At 54.1% G+C, this 14,247-nt stretch overlaps 2 protein-coding genes across 2 annotated transcripts; one reads left to right on the plus strand and one right to left on the minus strand.

The window, feature by feature from the left end:
- The first annotated feature begins 802 nt into the window (after nt 1-802).
- LRRC73 (leucine rich repeat containing 73) lies at nt 803-8,910 on the plus strand. The gene is made up of 7 exons (XM_044273124.1): nt 803-955; nt 2,733-3,064; nt 3,141-3,301; nt 3,410-3,532; nt 6,678-6,778; nt 7,013-7,199; nt 8,545-8,910. The coding sequence occupies exons 2-7, from the start codon at nt 2,793-2,795 to the stop codon at nt 8,613-8,615; spliced, it is 915 nt and encodes a 304-aa protein (XP_044129059.1). The 5' UTR covers nt 803-955; nt 2,733-2,792; the 3' UTR covers nt 8,616-8,910.
- A 1,399-nt stretch (nt 8,911-10,309) lies between these two features.
- Nucleotides 10,310-12,462, minus strand: TJAP1 (tight junction associated protein 1). The gene is made up of 2 exons (XM_044273121.1): nt 12,360-12,462; nt 10,310-12,145 (listed from the first exon to the last, which is right to left on the minus strand). The coding sequence occupies exon 2, from the start codon at nt 12,122-12,124 to the stop codon at nt 10,973-10,975; it is 1,152 nt and encodes a 383-aa protein (XP_044129056.1). The 5' UTR covers nt 12,125-12,145; nt 12,360-12,462; the 3' UTR covers nt 10,310-10,972.
- Nucleotides 12,463-14,247: the final 1,785 nt, after the last annotated feature.

The raw sequence follows: 14,247 nt of genomic DNA on the forward strand, positions 1-14,247 counted from the left end.
CCACCTGACCACACACAGGACACCGAGGGAAGCCATGCAGATGATCGGAGGCCACAAGGGCCTGTCCCGGGGCGGAGCGGCGAGGCCAAAGGGCCTGTCCGGGGCGGGAGCGCGAGGCCACAAGGGCCTGTACCCGGGGCGGGAGCGGCGGAGGCCACAAGGGCCTGTCCGGGGGAGCGGCGAGGCAAGGGCCTGCTCACGGGCGGGGAGGCCACAAGGCCTGTCCCGGGGCGGGAGCGAGAGGGGGCAATTACCGCAGCCCAGGGGAGGAGAGGGGGCAATTACCGCAGCCCAGGGGAAGGAGAGGGGCAATTACCGCAGCCCAGGGAGGAGAGGGGGCAATTACAGCAGCCCAGGGGAGGAGAGGGGGTATATACCGCAGCCCAGGGGAGGAGAGGGGGTAAATACCGCAGCCCAGGGGAGGAGAGGGGGTATATACCGCAGCCAGGGGAGGAGAGGGGGCAATTACTGCAGCCCAGGGGAGGAGAGGGGTAATTACTGCAGCCCAGGGGAGGAGAGGGGGCCACTTACCGCAGCCAGGGAGGAGAGGGGCAATTACCGCAGCCCAGGGGACGGAGAGGGGTAATTACCGCAGCCCAGGGGAGGAGAGGGGGCAATTACCGCAGCCCAGGGGAGGAGAGGGGGCAATTACCGCAGCCCAGGGGAGGAGAGGGGGCAATTACCGCAGCCCAGGGGAGGAGAGGGGGCAATTACCGCAGCCCAGGGGAGGAGAGGGGGCAATTACCGCAGCCCAGGGGAGAGTGATACCTATATGGTGGATAACACGGGGCAGATCATCCTCTCTACGCCCCCGGGTGTGATCTTTAAAAGACTGACAGATGACGTCATGGCATCACCTGGGCGTGGTCAGACAGTGACGCGTTTGTTGCCATAGTAACGGCATCTCCGAGCGCTGACGAGACCCCGGAACCGGCACCTGTCGCTGGGGGCAGAGGTAAGTACCGGCCTGCAGTGCCCTCCGCCTCTTGCATGGTACTTACCGCGCTGTTCCGGCACCTTAACAACTACCTACCTGCCCTCACTCCTTCCCCCTGCGCTCCGGTAATTACCCGATCTCCTCCGCCCTGGGCTGCGATAATTACCCCCTCTCCTCCTCCCTTCTCTCCCTGGGCTCCGGTAATTACCCCCTCTCCTCCCCCTGGGCTCCAGTAGTTACCCCCTCTCCTTGGCTCCGGTAATTACCCCCTCTCCTCCCCCTGGACTTCAGTAATTACCCCCTCTCCTGGGCTCCGGTAATTACCCCCTCTCCTCCCTCCTGGGCTCCTGTAATTACCCCCTCTCCTCCCACCGGGCTCCGGTAGATACCCCCTCTCCTTCCTCCTTACCCCCCTGGGCTCCGGTAATTACCCCCTCTCCTCCCTCCTGGGCTCCGGTAATTACCCCCTCTCCTCCCTCCTGGGCTCCTGTAATTACCCCCCTCTCCTCCCTCCTGGGCTCCTGTAATTACCCCCTCTCCTCCCTCCTTGGCTCCGGTAATTACCCCCCTCTTCTTCCTCCTTCCACCCTGGGCTCCGGTAATTACCCCCTCTCCTCCCTCCTGGGCTCCTGTAATTACCCCCCTCTTCTCCTTCCTTCCACCCTGGGCTCCAGTAATTACCCCCCTCTTCTTCCTCCTTCCACCCTGGGCTCCGGTAATTACCCCCCTCTCCTTCCACCCTGGGCTCCGGTAATTAGCCCCCTCTCCTTCCACCCTGGCCTCCGGTAATTAACCCCTCTCCTTCCACCCCGACCTCCGGTAATTAACCCCTCTCCTTCCACCCCGACCTCCGGTAATTAACCCCTCTCCTCCCTCCTTGGCTCCGGTAATTACCCCCTCTCCTCCCTCCTGGGCTCCAGTAATTACCCCCCTCTCCTTCCACCCTGGCCTCCGGTAATTAACCCCTCTCCTTCCACCCCGACCTCTGGTAATTAACCCCTCTCCTTCCACCCCGACCTCCGGTAATTAACCCCTCTCCTCCCTCCTTGGCTCCGGTAATTACCCCCTCTCCTCCCTCCTTGGCTCCGGTAATTACCCCCTCTCCTCCCTCCTTGGCTCCGGTAATTACCCCCTCTCCTCCTTCCTGGGCTCCGGTAATTACCCCCTCTCCTCCCTCCTTGGCTCCGGTAATTACCCCCTCTCCTCCCTCCTTGGCTCCGGTAATTACCCCCTCTCCTCCCTCCTTGGCTCCGGTAATTACCCCCTCTCCTCCCTCCTTGGCTCCGGTAATTACCCCCTCTCCTCCCTCCTTGGCTCCGGTAATTACCCCCACCTCCTCCCTCCTGGGCTCCGGTAATTACCCCTCTCCTCCCTCCTTGGCTCCGGTAATTACCCCCTCTCCTCCCTCCTTGGCTCCGGTAATTACCCCCCTCTTCTCCCTCCTTCCACCCCGACCTCCGGTAATTACCCCCTCTCCTCCCTCCTTGGCTCCGGTAATTACCCCCTCTCCTCCCTCCTTGGCTCCGGTAATTACCCCCCCCCCGACCTCCGGTAATTACCCCCTCTCCTCCCTCCTTGGCTCCGGTAATTACCCCCTCTCCTCCCTCCTTGGCTCCGGTAATTACCCCCTCTCCTCCCTCCTTGGCTCCGGTAATTACCCCCTCTCCTCCCTCCTTGACTCCGGTAATTACCCCCCTCTCCTCCCTCCTGGGCTCCGGTAATTTGGGGGTGTCATGCCGTTTACAGTAGGGGGTGCTATAACAGCCTGTCACTAATGTTCCTTCTCTTGCTGTAGGGGCCACGTCTCTAGGTACCCCGCAGTGACCGGCCTGCTGGGGCCCCTCTCCTACACAATATGTTACCAGGCTCCATCCAGATGTCGGGGGAGACCCTCTCCAGTGCGGAGGTGAAGGGGGTGTGTGAGGGGCTGATGGAGGGCTCGGTGCGTCTCCTCTCCCTGCGCGGGTGCCATCTCTCGGACAGAGACTTTGCCCGGCTGTGTCAGGGGGTGTCCGAGTCCCCTTCCCTGGTGCAGCTTAACCTTAACCTGGGAGTTGTGTCCGGCACGGGCAGGGTCCAGCAGCTGGCGCAGTGTCTGCACCGCAACCGCTCCCTGCAGTCCCTCTTGTAAGTATTAAACTGTAGTCGGGTGTGACCAGGACGCCCGCCTGAAATTGATTCTCGCCCTTTGTCCTCCCCCCAGCCTGCATGGTAACCCACTAACCGACACTGGCTTGTCCCTCCTTAACCCCGCCCTGGCCGGCCACCCCGCACTGGTGTCTCTGGATCTTGGGGACTGCTTGCTTGGTGATGAGGGAATCGGCCAGATCTGTGGCCTCCTGCCCCCTGATGGGGCAAAACCAGGTGAGGAGAACCCTCTTTGTTACAGTGGGGCCTCAGCCCAGTGTTATGTGTTGGTTTGTAGATGGAGGGCGCTGTGGAGATAACAGGGTCTCCCATCTGTGGTTTCAGGTCTTCGGGAGCTGACCCTCTCTGCCAACCCCGGAATATCGTGCACTGGTTGGGCGCGTCTGGCCATTGCTGTGGCGCACAGTTCTCAAGTTAGAACCCTAAATCTGGATTACAATCCATTGGGTGAGAGATGGTGCTCAGTCTGTGGTTGTACAGGGGTCACACATCCTCCATATTGTCCTTGGTGTATGGTTGTGTCTGTATAAGTCACACATCTTCCATGTTGTCCTTGGTGTGTGGTTGTGTCCATACAGGGGTCACATGTCCTCCATGTTGTCCTTGGTACGTGGTTGGTGTCTGTACAGGTCACACATCTTCCATGTTGTCCTTGGTGTGTGGTTGTGTCCATACAGGGGTCACATGTCCTCCATGTTGTCCTTGGTACGTGGTTGGTGTCTGTACAGGTCACACATCTTCCATGTTGTCCTTGGTGTGTGGTTGTGTCCATACAGGGGTCACATGTCCTCCATGTTGTCCTTGGTACGTGGTTGGTGTCTGTACAGGTCACACATCTTCCATGTTGTCCTTGGTGTGTGGTTGTGTCCATACAGGGGTCACATGTCCTCCATGTTGTCCTTGGTACGTGGTTGGTGTCTGTACAGGTCACACATCTTCCATGTTGTCCTTGGTGTGTGGTTGTGTCCATACAGGGGTCACATGTCCTCCATGTTGTCCCCTTGTCATTCTCCATGTTGCCCTAATTGTGCAGTTGTATCTGTAAGGGGGTCACATGTACTCCATGTTGTCCTCAGTGTGCGGCTGTATCTTTACAGGTTTTACATCCTCCATGTTGTCCTCGGTGTTCTGCTGTATCGGTACAGGTCACATGTCCGCCATGTTGTCCTGGGTGTACGGTTGTATCTGTACTGGGGTCACACGTCCTCCATGTTGTCCTGGGTGTACGGTTGTATCTGTACTGGGGTCACACATCCTCCATGTTGTCCTGGGTGTACGGTTGTATCTGTACTGGGGTCACGCATCCTCCTGGTTGTCCTGGGTGTGCGGATGTGACTATACAGGGGTTACATGTCCTCCTTGTTGTCCTCGGTGTGCGGTTGGATCTGTACTGGGGTCACACGTCCTCCATGTTGTCCTGGGTGTACGGTTGTATCTTTACTGGGGTCACACATCCTCCTTGTTGTCCTGGGTGTACGGTTGTATCTGTACTGGGGTCACACGTCCTCCATGTTGTCCTGGGTGTACGGTTGTATCTGTACTGGGGTCACACGTTGTCCTGGGTGTGCGGATGTGTCTATACAGTGGTCACATGTCCTCCATGTTGTCCTCGGTGTGCGGTTGTATATGTACTGGAGTCACACGTCCTCCATGTTGTCCTGGGTGTGCGGATGTGTCTATACAGGGGTCACATGTCCTCCATGTTGTCCTCGGTGTACGGTTGTATCTGTACTGGGGTCACACATCCTCCTTGTTGTCCTCGGTGTACGGTTGTATCTGTACTGGGGTCACACATCCTCCTTGTTGTCCTCGGTGTGCGGTTGTATCTGTACAGGTCACACGTCCTCCATGTTGTCCTCGGTGTGCGGTTGTGTCTGTACAGGTCACACGTCCTGTATTTTGTCTTTGGTGCACGGTTGTATCTGTACTGGGGTCAGACATCCTCGTTGTCTGGTTGTATCTGTACAGGGGTCACACGTCCTCCATGTTGTCCTGGGTGTACGGTTGCGTCTGTACAGGGGTTACATGTCCTCCATGTTGTCCTGGGTGTGCAGTTGTATCTGTACAGGTCACACGTCCTCCATGTCCTCCTCAGTGTGTGGTTGTGTCTGTACAGGTCACACGTCCTTGTTGTCCCCTTGTCATTTGTGTGATTGTATCTGTACAGGAGATCACATTGCTTCCATGTTGTTCCAGGTGTGCAGTTGTGTCTGTACGGGCCACACATCCTCCATGTTGTCCTCTGTGTGCGGTTGTTTCTGTACAGGTCACATATGCTACATGTTGTCCTCGATGTGCCGTGGTGTCTGTACAGGTCACATGTCCTCCATGTTGTCCTGGGTGTGCGGTTGTATCTGTACAGGTCACGCATCCTCCACGTTGTTCTCGTGTGGGCATACCTGCACAGGTCACAGTTCTCCTTGTTGTACAGTTGTCATTGTGTGATTGTATCTGTACAGTAGATCACATTGCTTCCATGTTGTTCCAGGTGTGCAGTTGTGTCTGTACAGGTCACACATCCTCCATGTTGTCCTGGGTGTGCGGTTGTGTCTGTACAGGGGTCGCACGTCCTCCATGTTGTCCTGGGTGTGCGGTTGTGTCTGTACAGGGGTCACATGTCCTCCATGTTGTCCTGGGTGTGCGGCTGTATCTGTACAGGTCACACGTCCTCCATGTTGTCCTGGGTGTGCGGTTGTATCTGTACAGTTCACATGTCCTCCATGTTTTCCTGGGTGTGCGGTTGTATCTGTACAGTTCACATGTCCTCCATGTTGTCCTGGGTGTGCGGTTGTATCTGTACAGTTCACACGTCCTCCATGTTGTCCTGGGTGTGCGGTTGTATCTGTACAGTTCACATGTCCTCCATGTTGTCCTGGGTGTGCGGCTGTATCTGTACAGGTCACACGTCCTCCATGTTTTCCTGGGTGTGCGGTTGTATCTGTACAGTTCACATGTCCTCCATGTTGTCCTGGGTGTGCGGCTGTATCTGTACAGGTCACACGTCCTCCATGTTTTCCTGGGTGTGCGGCTGTATCTGTACAGGTCACATGTCCTCCATGTTGTCCTGGGTGTGCGGCTGTATCTGTACAGGTCACATGTCCTCCATGTTGTCCTGGGTGTGCGGTTGTATCTGTACAGTTCACACGTCCTCCATGTTGTCCTGGGTGTGCGGTTGTATCTGTACAGTTCACATGTCCTCCATGTTGTCCTGGGTGTGCGGCTGTATCTGTACAGGTCACACGTCCTCCATATTTTCCTGGGTGTGCGGTTGTATCTGTACAGTTCACATGTCCTCCATGTTGTCCTGGGTGTGCGGCTGTATCTGTACAGGTCACACGTCCTCCATGTTTTCCTGGGTGTGCGGCTGTATCTGTACAGGTCACATGTCCTCCATGTTGTCCTGGGTGTGCGGTTGTATCTGTACAGGTCACGCATCCTCCATGTTGTCCTCGATGTGCCGTTGTGTCTGTACAGGTCACATGTCCTCCATGTTGTCCTGGGTGTGCGGTTGTATCTGTACAGGTCATCATCCTCCATGTTGTTCTCTGTGTGCTTGTTGTACCCTTGTCATTGTGTGATTGTATCTGTACAGGAGATCACATTGCTTCCATGTTGGCCGTGTGTGTGGCATCCAGTCGGACTCTGGAAGTTCTGGACTTAGAGGGTACCGGACTCAGCGATCAGTCGGCTCAGGTACTTTTCAAGGTTTCTGCTTTCACATCATCTCCACCTCTGAGGTTACTCCGAGTCCTCCAGATCAGCGTTTCGCTAGAGCACCGCTGTGTGCAGGACCAGAGCTGCCTGTTGGTGGCCAATACCTCTGTCCTTCGATTAACCCCTTGTTCCCCAGCATGGCAGCTGCAGGGATGTTAGGAGTAGCTGATCTGTATCCCCAGGTTCTGTAGAACTTTTCTTATGTTCCTGCAGATCCTACTGGACATGGTGCAGAACTATCCGACCCCTCTAAAGTCTCTGGTGCTGTCCGAGAACAACATCAGCCTGGAGCTGCAGCAGCAGATTGCGGACCTGCTGTCAGAGGGTGAGGACGAGGACGAGAGTGAAGGCCGGAGCCAGGACCAGCCCGTGAGGGAGAAAGGACTAAAGAAAAATTTAGGTGAGGGATAGGCTGATGAGGAGATATGGTATGAAGAATAGGCTGGTATGGGCATAGACTGGTACAGGAGCGAATGGTATGGAAGATAGGCGGTATAAGCTATAGGGGGGACAGTATGGGGGTAGGTGGGTATAGACTGGTATGAGATATAGGGAGGTACGGTCTGGGGGTAGGTGGGTATAGGCTGGTATGGGTGTGGAGGCACGGTATGGGCATAGACTGGTACAGGAGCGAATGATATGGTAGATAGGTGGTATAAGGTGTATGGGGGTAGGTGGGTATAGGCTGATATGGGAGATAGGCTGGTATGAGGTATAGGGAGGTACGGTCTGGGGGTAGGTGGGTATATGCTGGTATGGGTGTGGAGTCCCAATATGGGCATAGACTGGTATGGGGTATAGGATGGTATGGGATATAGGCAGGATAAGGTATAGGGAGGTACGGTCTGGCGGTAGGTGGCTATAGGGAGGTACGGTCTGGGGGTAGGTGGCTATAGGCTGGTATGAGGTATAGGGAGGTACGGTCTGGGGGTAGGTGGCTATAAGGAGGTACGGTCTGGCGGTAGGTGGCTATAGGGAGGTATGGTCTGGGGATAGGTGGCTATAAGAAGGTACGGTCTGGGGATAGGTGGCTATAAGGAGGTACGGTCTGGGGGTAGGTGGCTATAAGGAGGTACGGTCTGGGGATAGGTGGCTATAAGGAGGTACGGTCTGGGGATAGGTGGCTATAGGGAGGTACGGTCTGGGGATAGGTGGCTATAAGGAGGTACGGTCTGGGGATAGGTGGCTATAGGCTGGTATGAGGTATAGGGAGGTACGGTCTGGCGGTAGGTGGCTATAGGGAGGTACGGTCTGGGGATAGGTGGCTATAGGCTGGTATGAGGTATAGGGAGGTACGGTCTGGCGGTAGGTGGCTATAGGGAGGTACGGTCTGGCGGTAGGTGGCTATAGGGAGGTACGGTCTGGGGATAGGTGGCTATAAGGAGGTACGGTCTGGGGATAGGTGGCTATAGGCTGGTATGAGGTATAGGGAGGTACGGTCTGGCGGTAGGTGGCTATAAGGAGGTACGGTCTGGGGATAGGTGGCTATAAGGAGGTACGGTCTGGGGATAGGTGGCTATAAGGAGGTACGGTCTGGGGATAGGTGGCTATAAGGAGGTACGGTCTGGGGATAGGTGGCTATAGGCTGGTATGAGGTATAAGGAGGTACGGTCTGGCGGTAGGTGGCTATAGGGAGGTACGGTCTGGGGGACAGGGTACTATAAGGGCCTGGTATGGGGCCGGGGATGCTTTGTACAGTAAGAACAGCTGCTAGTTATTGCTCTCTGTTGTCACCCGTTTCTCAGGCCCCGCCCCTCATCGGGTCCTCCTGACCTCTGGCCTTGGGGACAGTCTCCTTGCTGAGACAGAGATGTGAGGCTTGGCTGTTGTCACACAACATGGCGTCCACTCAAGGTAACCCAACTCCTGAAGCCTTGAGGAGTGAGCAATGGCTGCTGCTCCACCTGCACGGCCTCCACAGATGGAGAAGACGGGTGTGTTCACTGATGGGACAGTCGATGGTTTTGCACAATTCAGTTTCTGTTGCACACCGGGCGGACAGGGTGTCGGGGGTAAATGATGGGGAATATAGTATATATACACTTCACCGGGCACCTTAACATGCTTGACCACATCTCTGCCACCAGGAGGCGCTGCATGGGTCAGAGGTCTAGGAGCACAAAGCTAATAAAGGTCGATACAGAACCCCTGGTGCTATGCTGGATGACTTGTCATTGGTGGGCGCCGGGTGGAGCGCCGATGCTGCGCCAAAAAGGTGTAAAATTTACTCATGAGCGTTCCGGCTCCTCTCCTGAAACACTTTGTGCTGCTTAGGAGGCTTCTTGCTCCTCCCACATGGCAGTATTCTGCACGTCTTCCATGTTTTTACACGCACTACTGGATTTGGTGTCTACATACTGACCAGAATACTGCTGTGCGCCAGACATACTCTGTGCTGCTGTGAACATTGTACGTGTCACATTCCTTCACCCCTCTGTCCCTTTATGTATAGCGCTGCTTTCCTGCATTACAAATATGGTATCTAACCACACACTCCTGCAATGACATCACTAACCTGGTATTGAGCCAGTCCCCTGCAATGACATCACTAACCTGGTATTGAGCCACTCCCCCGCAATGGCATCACTAACCTGGTATTGAGCCACTCCCCCGCAATGACATCACTAACCTGGTATTGAGCCACTCCCCCGCAATGACATCACTAACCTGGTATTGAGCCACTCCCCCGCAATGACATCACTAACCTGGTATTGAGCCACTCCCCCGCAATGACATCACTAACCTGGTATTGAGCCACTCCCCCGCAATGACATCACTAACCTGGTATTGAGCCACTCCCCCGCAATGACATCACTAACCTGGTATTGAGCCACTCCCCCGCAATGACATCACTAAACCTGGTATTGAGCCACTCCCCCGCAATGACATCACTAACTTGGTATTGAGCCACTCCCCCGCAATGGCATCACTAACCTGGTATTGAGCCACTCCCCCGCAATGACATCACTAACCTGGTATTGAGCCACTCCCCCGCAATGACATCACTAACTTGGTATTGAGCCACTCCCCCGCAATGGCATCACTAACCTGGTATTGAGCCACTCCCCCGCAATGACATCACTAACCTGGTATTGAGCCACTCCCCCACAATGACATCACTAACTTGGTATTGAGCCACACCCTCCCACAAAATGATATCATTAATCTGGTATTGAGCCACCCCCCCTGCAAAGACATCACTAACCTAGTATTGAGCCACGCCCCTGCAATGACATCACTAACCTGGTATTGAGTCACACCCCCCACAATTACATCACTAACCTGGTTTTGAACCCCCCCCAATGAGATCACTAACCTGGTATTGAGCCACTCCCCCATAATGACATCACTGTCACCTGTAGGTATATTTAGGAGAGCAATGGCCTGTAAGTCCAGGAGGCTGGAGAAGTGAGTGTAAGCTCTGCAGGTTCTCCATCACGGCGGCTGCTGCGGATTCTACAGTGCCTCAGGAGGAGGCGCCGGCGGCTCCTCAATCATCACAAGTCACACTTCATTTAAAATAGTTTATTCTCATTGGAAAATAGACATCAGCTTTGAAAAATGTCAGAAAATAAATCTACGCGGGTTTAACAGTCTGAGATCCGGAGGACGGGAGGCGCCAGACACGCAGGAAGGAGGAATACTGTGCCGCCAGATACAAAAATATATATATATGTGCGTCTATATACAGACGTGACCGATGGATGACGAGTCTGACATGAGCACAGAGACAAGACGGAGGCGCCCACATGTGAGGCCACGCCCTGAGCGAGACACAGGACTGTACCACCACACAGACAGGAGGAAAACGGATCACACAGACCACAAGCGGGGGAGGGGTACAGAGCGACAAGCGGGAAACAGTCAACAAACACCAGAGAACGATCAAACGCCAGCACCAGAGCTCTGGAAATCCGGCAGAGGTGGGTTACCCGGCGCCGTCAGCTCCAACCAAGACATGGCCGAGAAGAGGGACGATGCCGCCCTCAGGAGACCCCAAATGTGACCGCCCTCTCCGCACCCATCCCCCTGACTCCCGCCTGCCATTCATGTGCTTTACCCATCCCCCTCTGCGCTGGGTAACCCACCTCCTGTAGTGCACAACCGTCATGGCTGGGCCTGGGTATCTGGATATACTGTAAGGTAATGGCCGCAGCCCATAGACTTCCCGGGCTAGTTCAGTAAGTTGCCCTGTTCCTGTGCCCGGGTCAGGCTGTCCTTCCGGTGCAGATGGTGCACTCCCATTCGCTTGGGGCTTCGGTGCGGGCGGCCACTGGGAGGTTTCTCCTTGAACATCTCTGTGCCTTCCTGCTCTACGTGAGGCTCAAGAATATGATCTTCCAGTTCCTGCTCCTCCTCAATGTCTTCGGGCAGAGATGGCGGTGGCTCCAGCAGGTCATCCTCCTCCTCGTCTGCGGCTCCAGACAGAAGGTCCTGGGCCTCTTCCTTGGAGAATTGTCTGCCGTACTCATTGGGGAGTTGCCCCCTCTTTGTGCCGCTGTTCTCCTTCTCGGAGCTGGACTCCCGGCTGCTCATCCAGCTGTTCCCAGAGGTTTCCTGCTCAGAGAAAGCCTGTGCCGCACGGCTCAGTTCTTGCATGGAGCGACTGAACCTCTGCTGCAGCTCCAGGGCCGTGTCCCGACAGAAGGACGTGCGATGGGCCAAAGAGCCCTCAGAACTGGGTGCCGCCTTATCAACAAACATCCTCTGCCAGTTAGCCAGCATGTCCTCCTCTGAGCTGGCAGAGCTGGGGGCTGCACTACTTAATGGAGATCGTGCAGGATTGTCAGCACTTCGTGCCCGCTGGGGGTAGCCGCCTGATGATGCTGGGCTATTTGGGACAGTGCGGTGCCTGTCAGGGCTCCCCTCCTCACCCTGCACCAAGCTGAGTGAGATGGCTTGCCTCGTGGCATAGGTACAGTTGGGCAGTGGACTGTTTTTGGGGATCCGCACCTTCTCATCAGAGAACTCGATAACCTTGCGTCCTGGGTACAGAGGGTGCGGAGGTGGAGGAGTTGGGTAAGGACTGAGTTTTTCAAAGGTTGGTGGATCTTCGGTGGCACTGTCTACACTGCCTTGCTTCTGGAGGACACCATTCTGTTGCTGACCAGACCCACTCATGTCTACATGCACAAAGACGTCCTCTGCTGTGGGGCCACTGCCGCTGCTGGACATCGCAGAGTTAAGAATAAGGGATTCTGGCTTCTCCAGAACACGAGCAATGATGGAGGTGGGCACCACATCCGAATAGGACAGACCAGGAGGGGGGGTGTCCTGACCGGAGACGGGAGAAGAGGCTGAGTTCTGGAGATGCTTACTGACCATGTCCTGAAGCTTGTATGGTAACTGTGAGAAGAAGGAAGACACGGGTCACTGAGGTCACACCGGTACCAGAAAACCCATCTACACATGGGAGCTAAGTACCGGCCCATCTAGGACACAGCACGTGGCCCACAGGGACCCGACGTGGCAAACCAGATAAAGACAAAAATACCACAACAATCAACACTAGAGTAACGTGACCGACACCTCCCCGGCACAACCGCAACTCAATACTCACATCTGCAAACTTGTGGTTCCTGAAGTGAGACTTGTTGCATTTGAGCAGCTGCACGGCGAGGTTACAGTCCTGTCTGTAGCGTTCCTGGTAAAGAGGAGACAAGTGTGACGCGTTACATCCTGCATTATACTCCAGAGCTGCACTCACTATTCTGCTGGTGCAGTCACTGTGTACATACATTACTTATCCTGTACTGATCCTGAGTTACATCCTGTATTATACTCCAGAGCTGCACTCACTATTCTGCTGGTGCAGTCACTGTGTACATACATTACTTATCCTGTACTGATCCTGAGTCACATCCTGTATTATCCTCCAGAGCTGCACTCACTATTCTGCTGGTGCAGTCACTGTGTACATACATTACTTATCCTGTACTGATCCTGAGTTACATCCTGTATTATCCTCCAGAGCTGCACTCACTATTCTGCTGGTGCAGTCACTGTGTACATACATTACTTATCCTGTACTGATCCTGAGTTACATCCTGTATTATACTCCAGAGCTGCACTCACTATTCTGCTGGTGCAGTCACTGTGCACATACATTACTTATCCTGTACTGATCCTGAGTTACATCCTGTATTATCCTCCAGAGCTGCACTCACTATTCTGCTGGTGCAGTCACTGTGTACATACATTACTTATCCTGTACTGATCCCGAGTTACATCCTGTATTATACTCCAGAGCTGCACTCACTATTCTGCTGGTGCAGTCACTGTGCACATACATTACTTATCCTGTACTGATCCTGAGTTACATCCTGTATTATACCCCAGAGCTGCACTCACTATTCTGCTGGTGAAGTCACTGTGTACATACATTACTTATCCTGTACTGATCCTGAGTTACATCCTGTATTATACCCCAGAGCTGCACTCACTATTCTGCTGGTGGAGTCACTGTGTACATACATTACTTATCCTGTACTGATCCTGAGTTACATCCTGTATTATACTCCAGAGCTGCACTCACTATTCTGCTGGTGCAGTCACTGTGTACATACATTACTTATCCTGTACTGATCCTGAGTTACATCCTGTATTATACTCCAGAGCTGCACTCACTATTCTGCTGGTGCAGTCACTGTGTACATACATTACTTATCCTGTACTGATCCTGAGTTACATCCTGTATTATACTCCAGAGCTGCACTCACTATTCTGCTGGTGCAGTCACTGTGTACATACATTACTGATCCTGAGTTACATCCTGTATTATACCCCAGAGCTGCACTCACTATTCTGCTGGTGCAGTCACTGTGTACATACATTACTTATCCTGTACTGATCCTGAGTTACATCCTGTATTATACCCCAGAGCTGCCCTCACTATTCTGCTGGTGCAGTCACTGTGTACATACATTACTTATCCTGTGCTGATCCTGAGTTACATCCTGTATTATACTCCAGAGCTGCACTCACTATTCTGCTGGTGCAGTCACTGTGCACATACATTACTTATCCTGTACTGACCCTGAGTTACATCCTGTATTATACTCCAGAGCTGCACTCACTATTCTGCTGGTTGTTATTTGAAACCATCATCAGGCTTGTAGACAGACTCCCCTATCAGCTCAGCTGTGCTCCGTGTTTTCCTACTGTACAGATCCTTGCTCATCCAAGAATGTAAATCGCCATAAGGAGGTTTGTGCAGATACAGAATAAGTACTGGGAGATTTCGGCTCTGAAGCTGAAGAATTGGCACCTTGTGTTGAATGTTGAATTAACTACAGCCCCGTTTCCGGAGAAGCACAGTTTCTCTGACTGGAGTTGGCTTCTGGATTATGCAACTGAGAACCAAGGCTGGACATATCCAAAGCGCAGATGATACAGAGGAACGTACCGTTACTGAGGGCATAATAAAATCACACCCATCTATATGTGTC

Source organism: Bufo gargarizans, unplaced genomic scaffold (assembly GCF_014858855.1).
Source record: "Bufo gargarizans isolate SCDJY-AF-19 unplaced genomic scaffold, ASM1485885v1 fragScaff_scaffold_416_pilon, whole genome shotgun sequence".
NCBI classification, from domain to species: Eukaryota; Metazoa; Chordata; class Amphibia; order Anura; family Bufonidae; genus Bufo; species Bufo gargarizans.

Excerpts from the sequence above, each read along its gene's own strand:
- LRRC73 (XM_044273124.1), top strand. The coding sequence starts at position 2,793 with ATGTTACCAGGCTCCATCCAGATGTCGGGGGAGACCCTCTCCAGTGCG. Across the intron at positions 3,065-3,140 it reads CGCTCCCTGCAGTCCCTCTT|CCTGCATGGTAACCCACTAA; the intron begins GTAAGTATTAAA and ends TCCTCCCCCCAG. Across the intron at positions 6,779-7,012 it reads TCAGCGATCAGTCGGCTCAG|ATCCTACTGGACATGGTGCA; the intron begins GTACTTTTCAAG and ends ATGTTCCTGCAG.
- TJAP1 (XM_044273121.1), bottom strand. The coding sequence starts at position 12,124 with ATGGTCAGTAAGCATCTCCAGAACTCAGCCTCTTCTCCCGTCTCCGGT.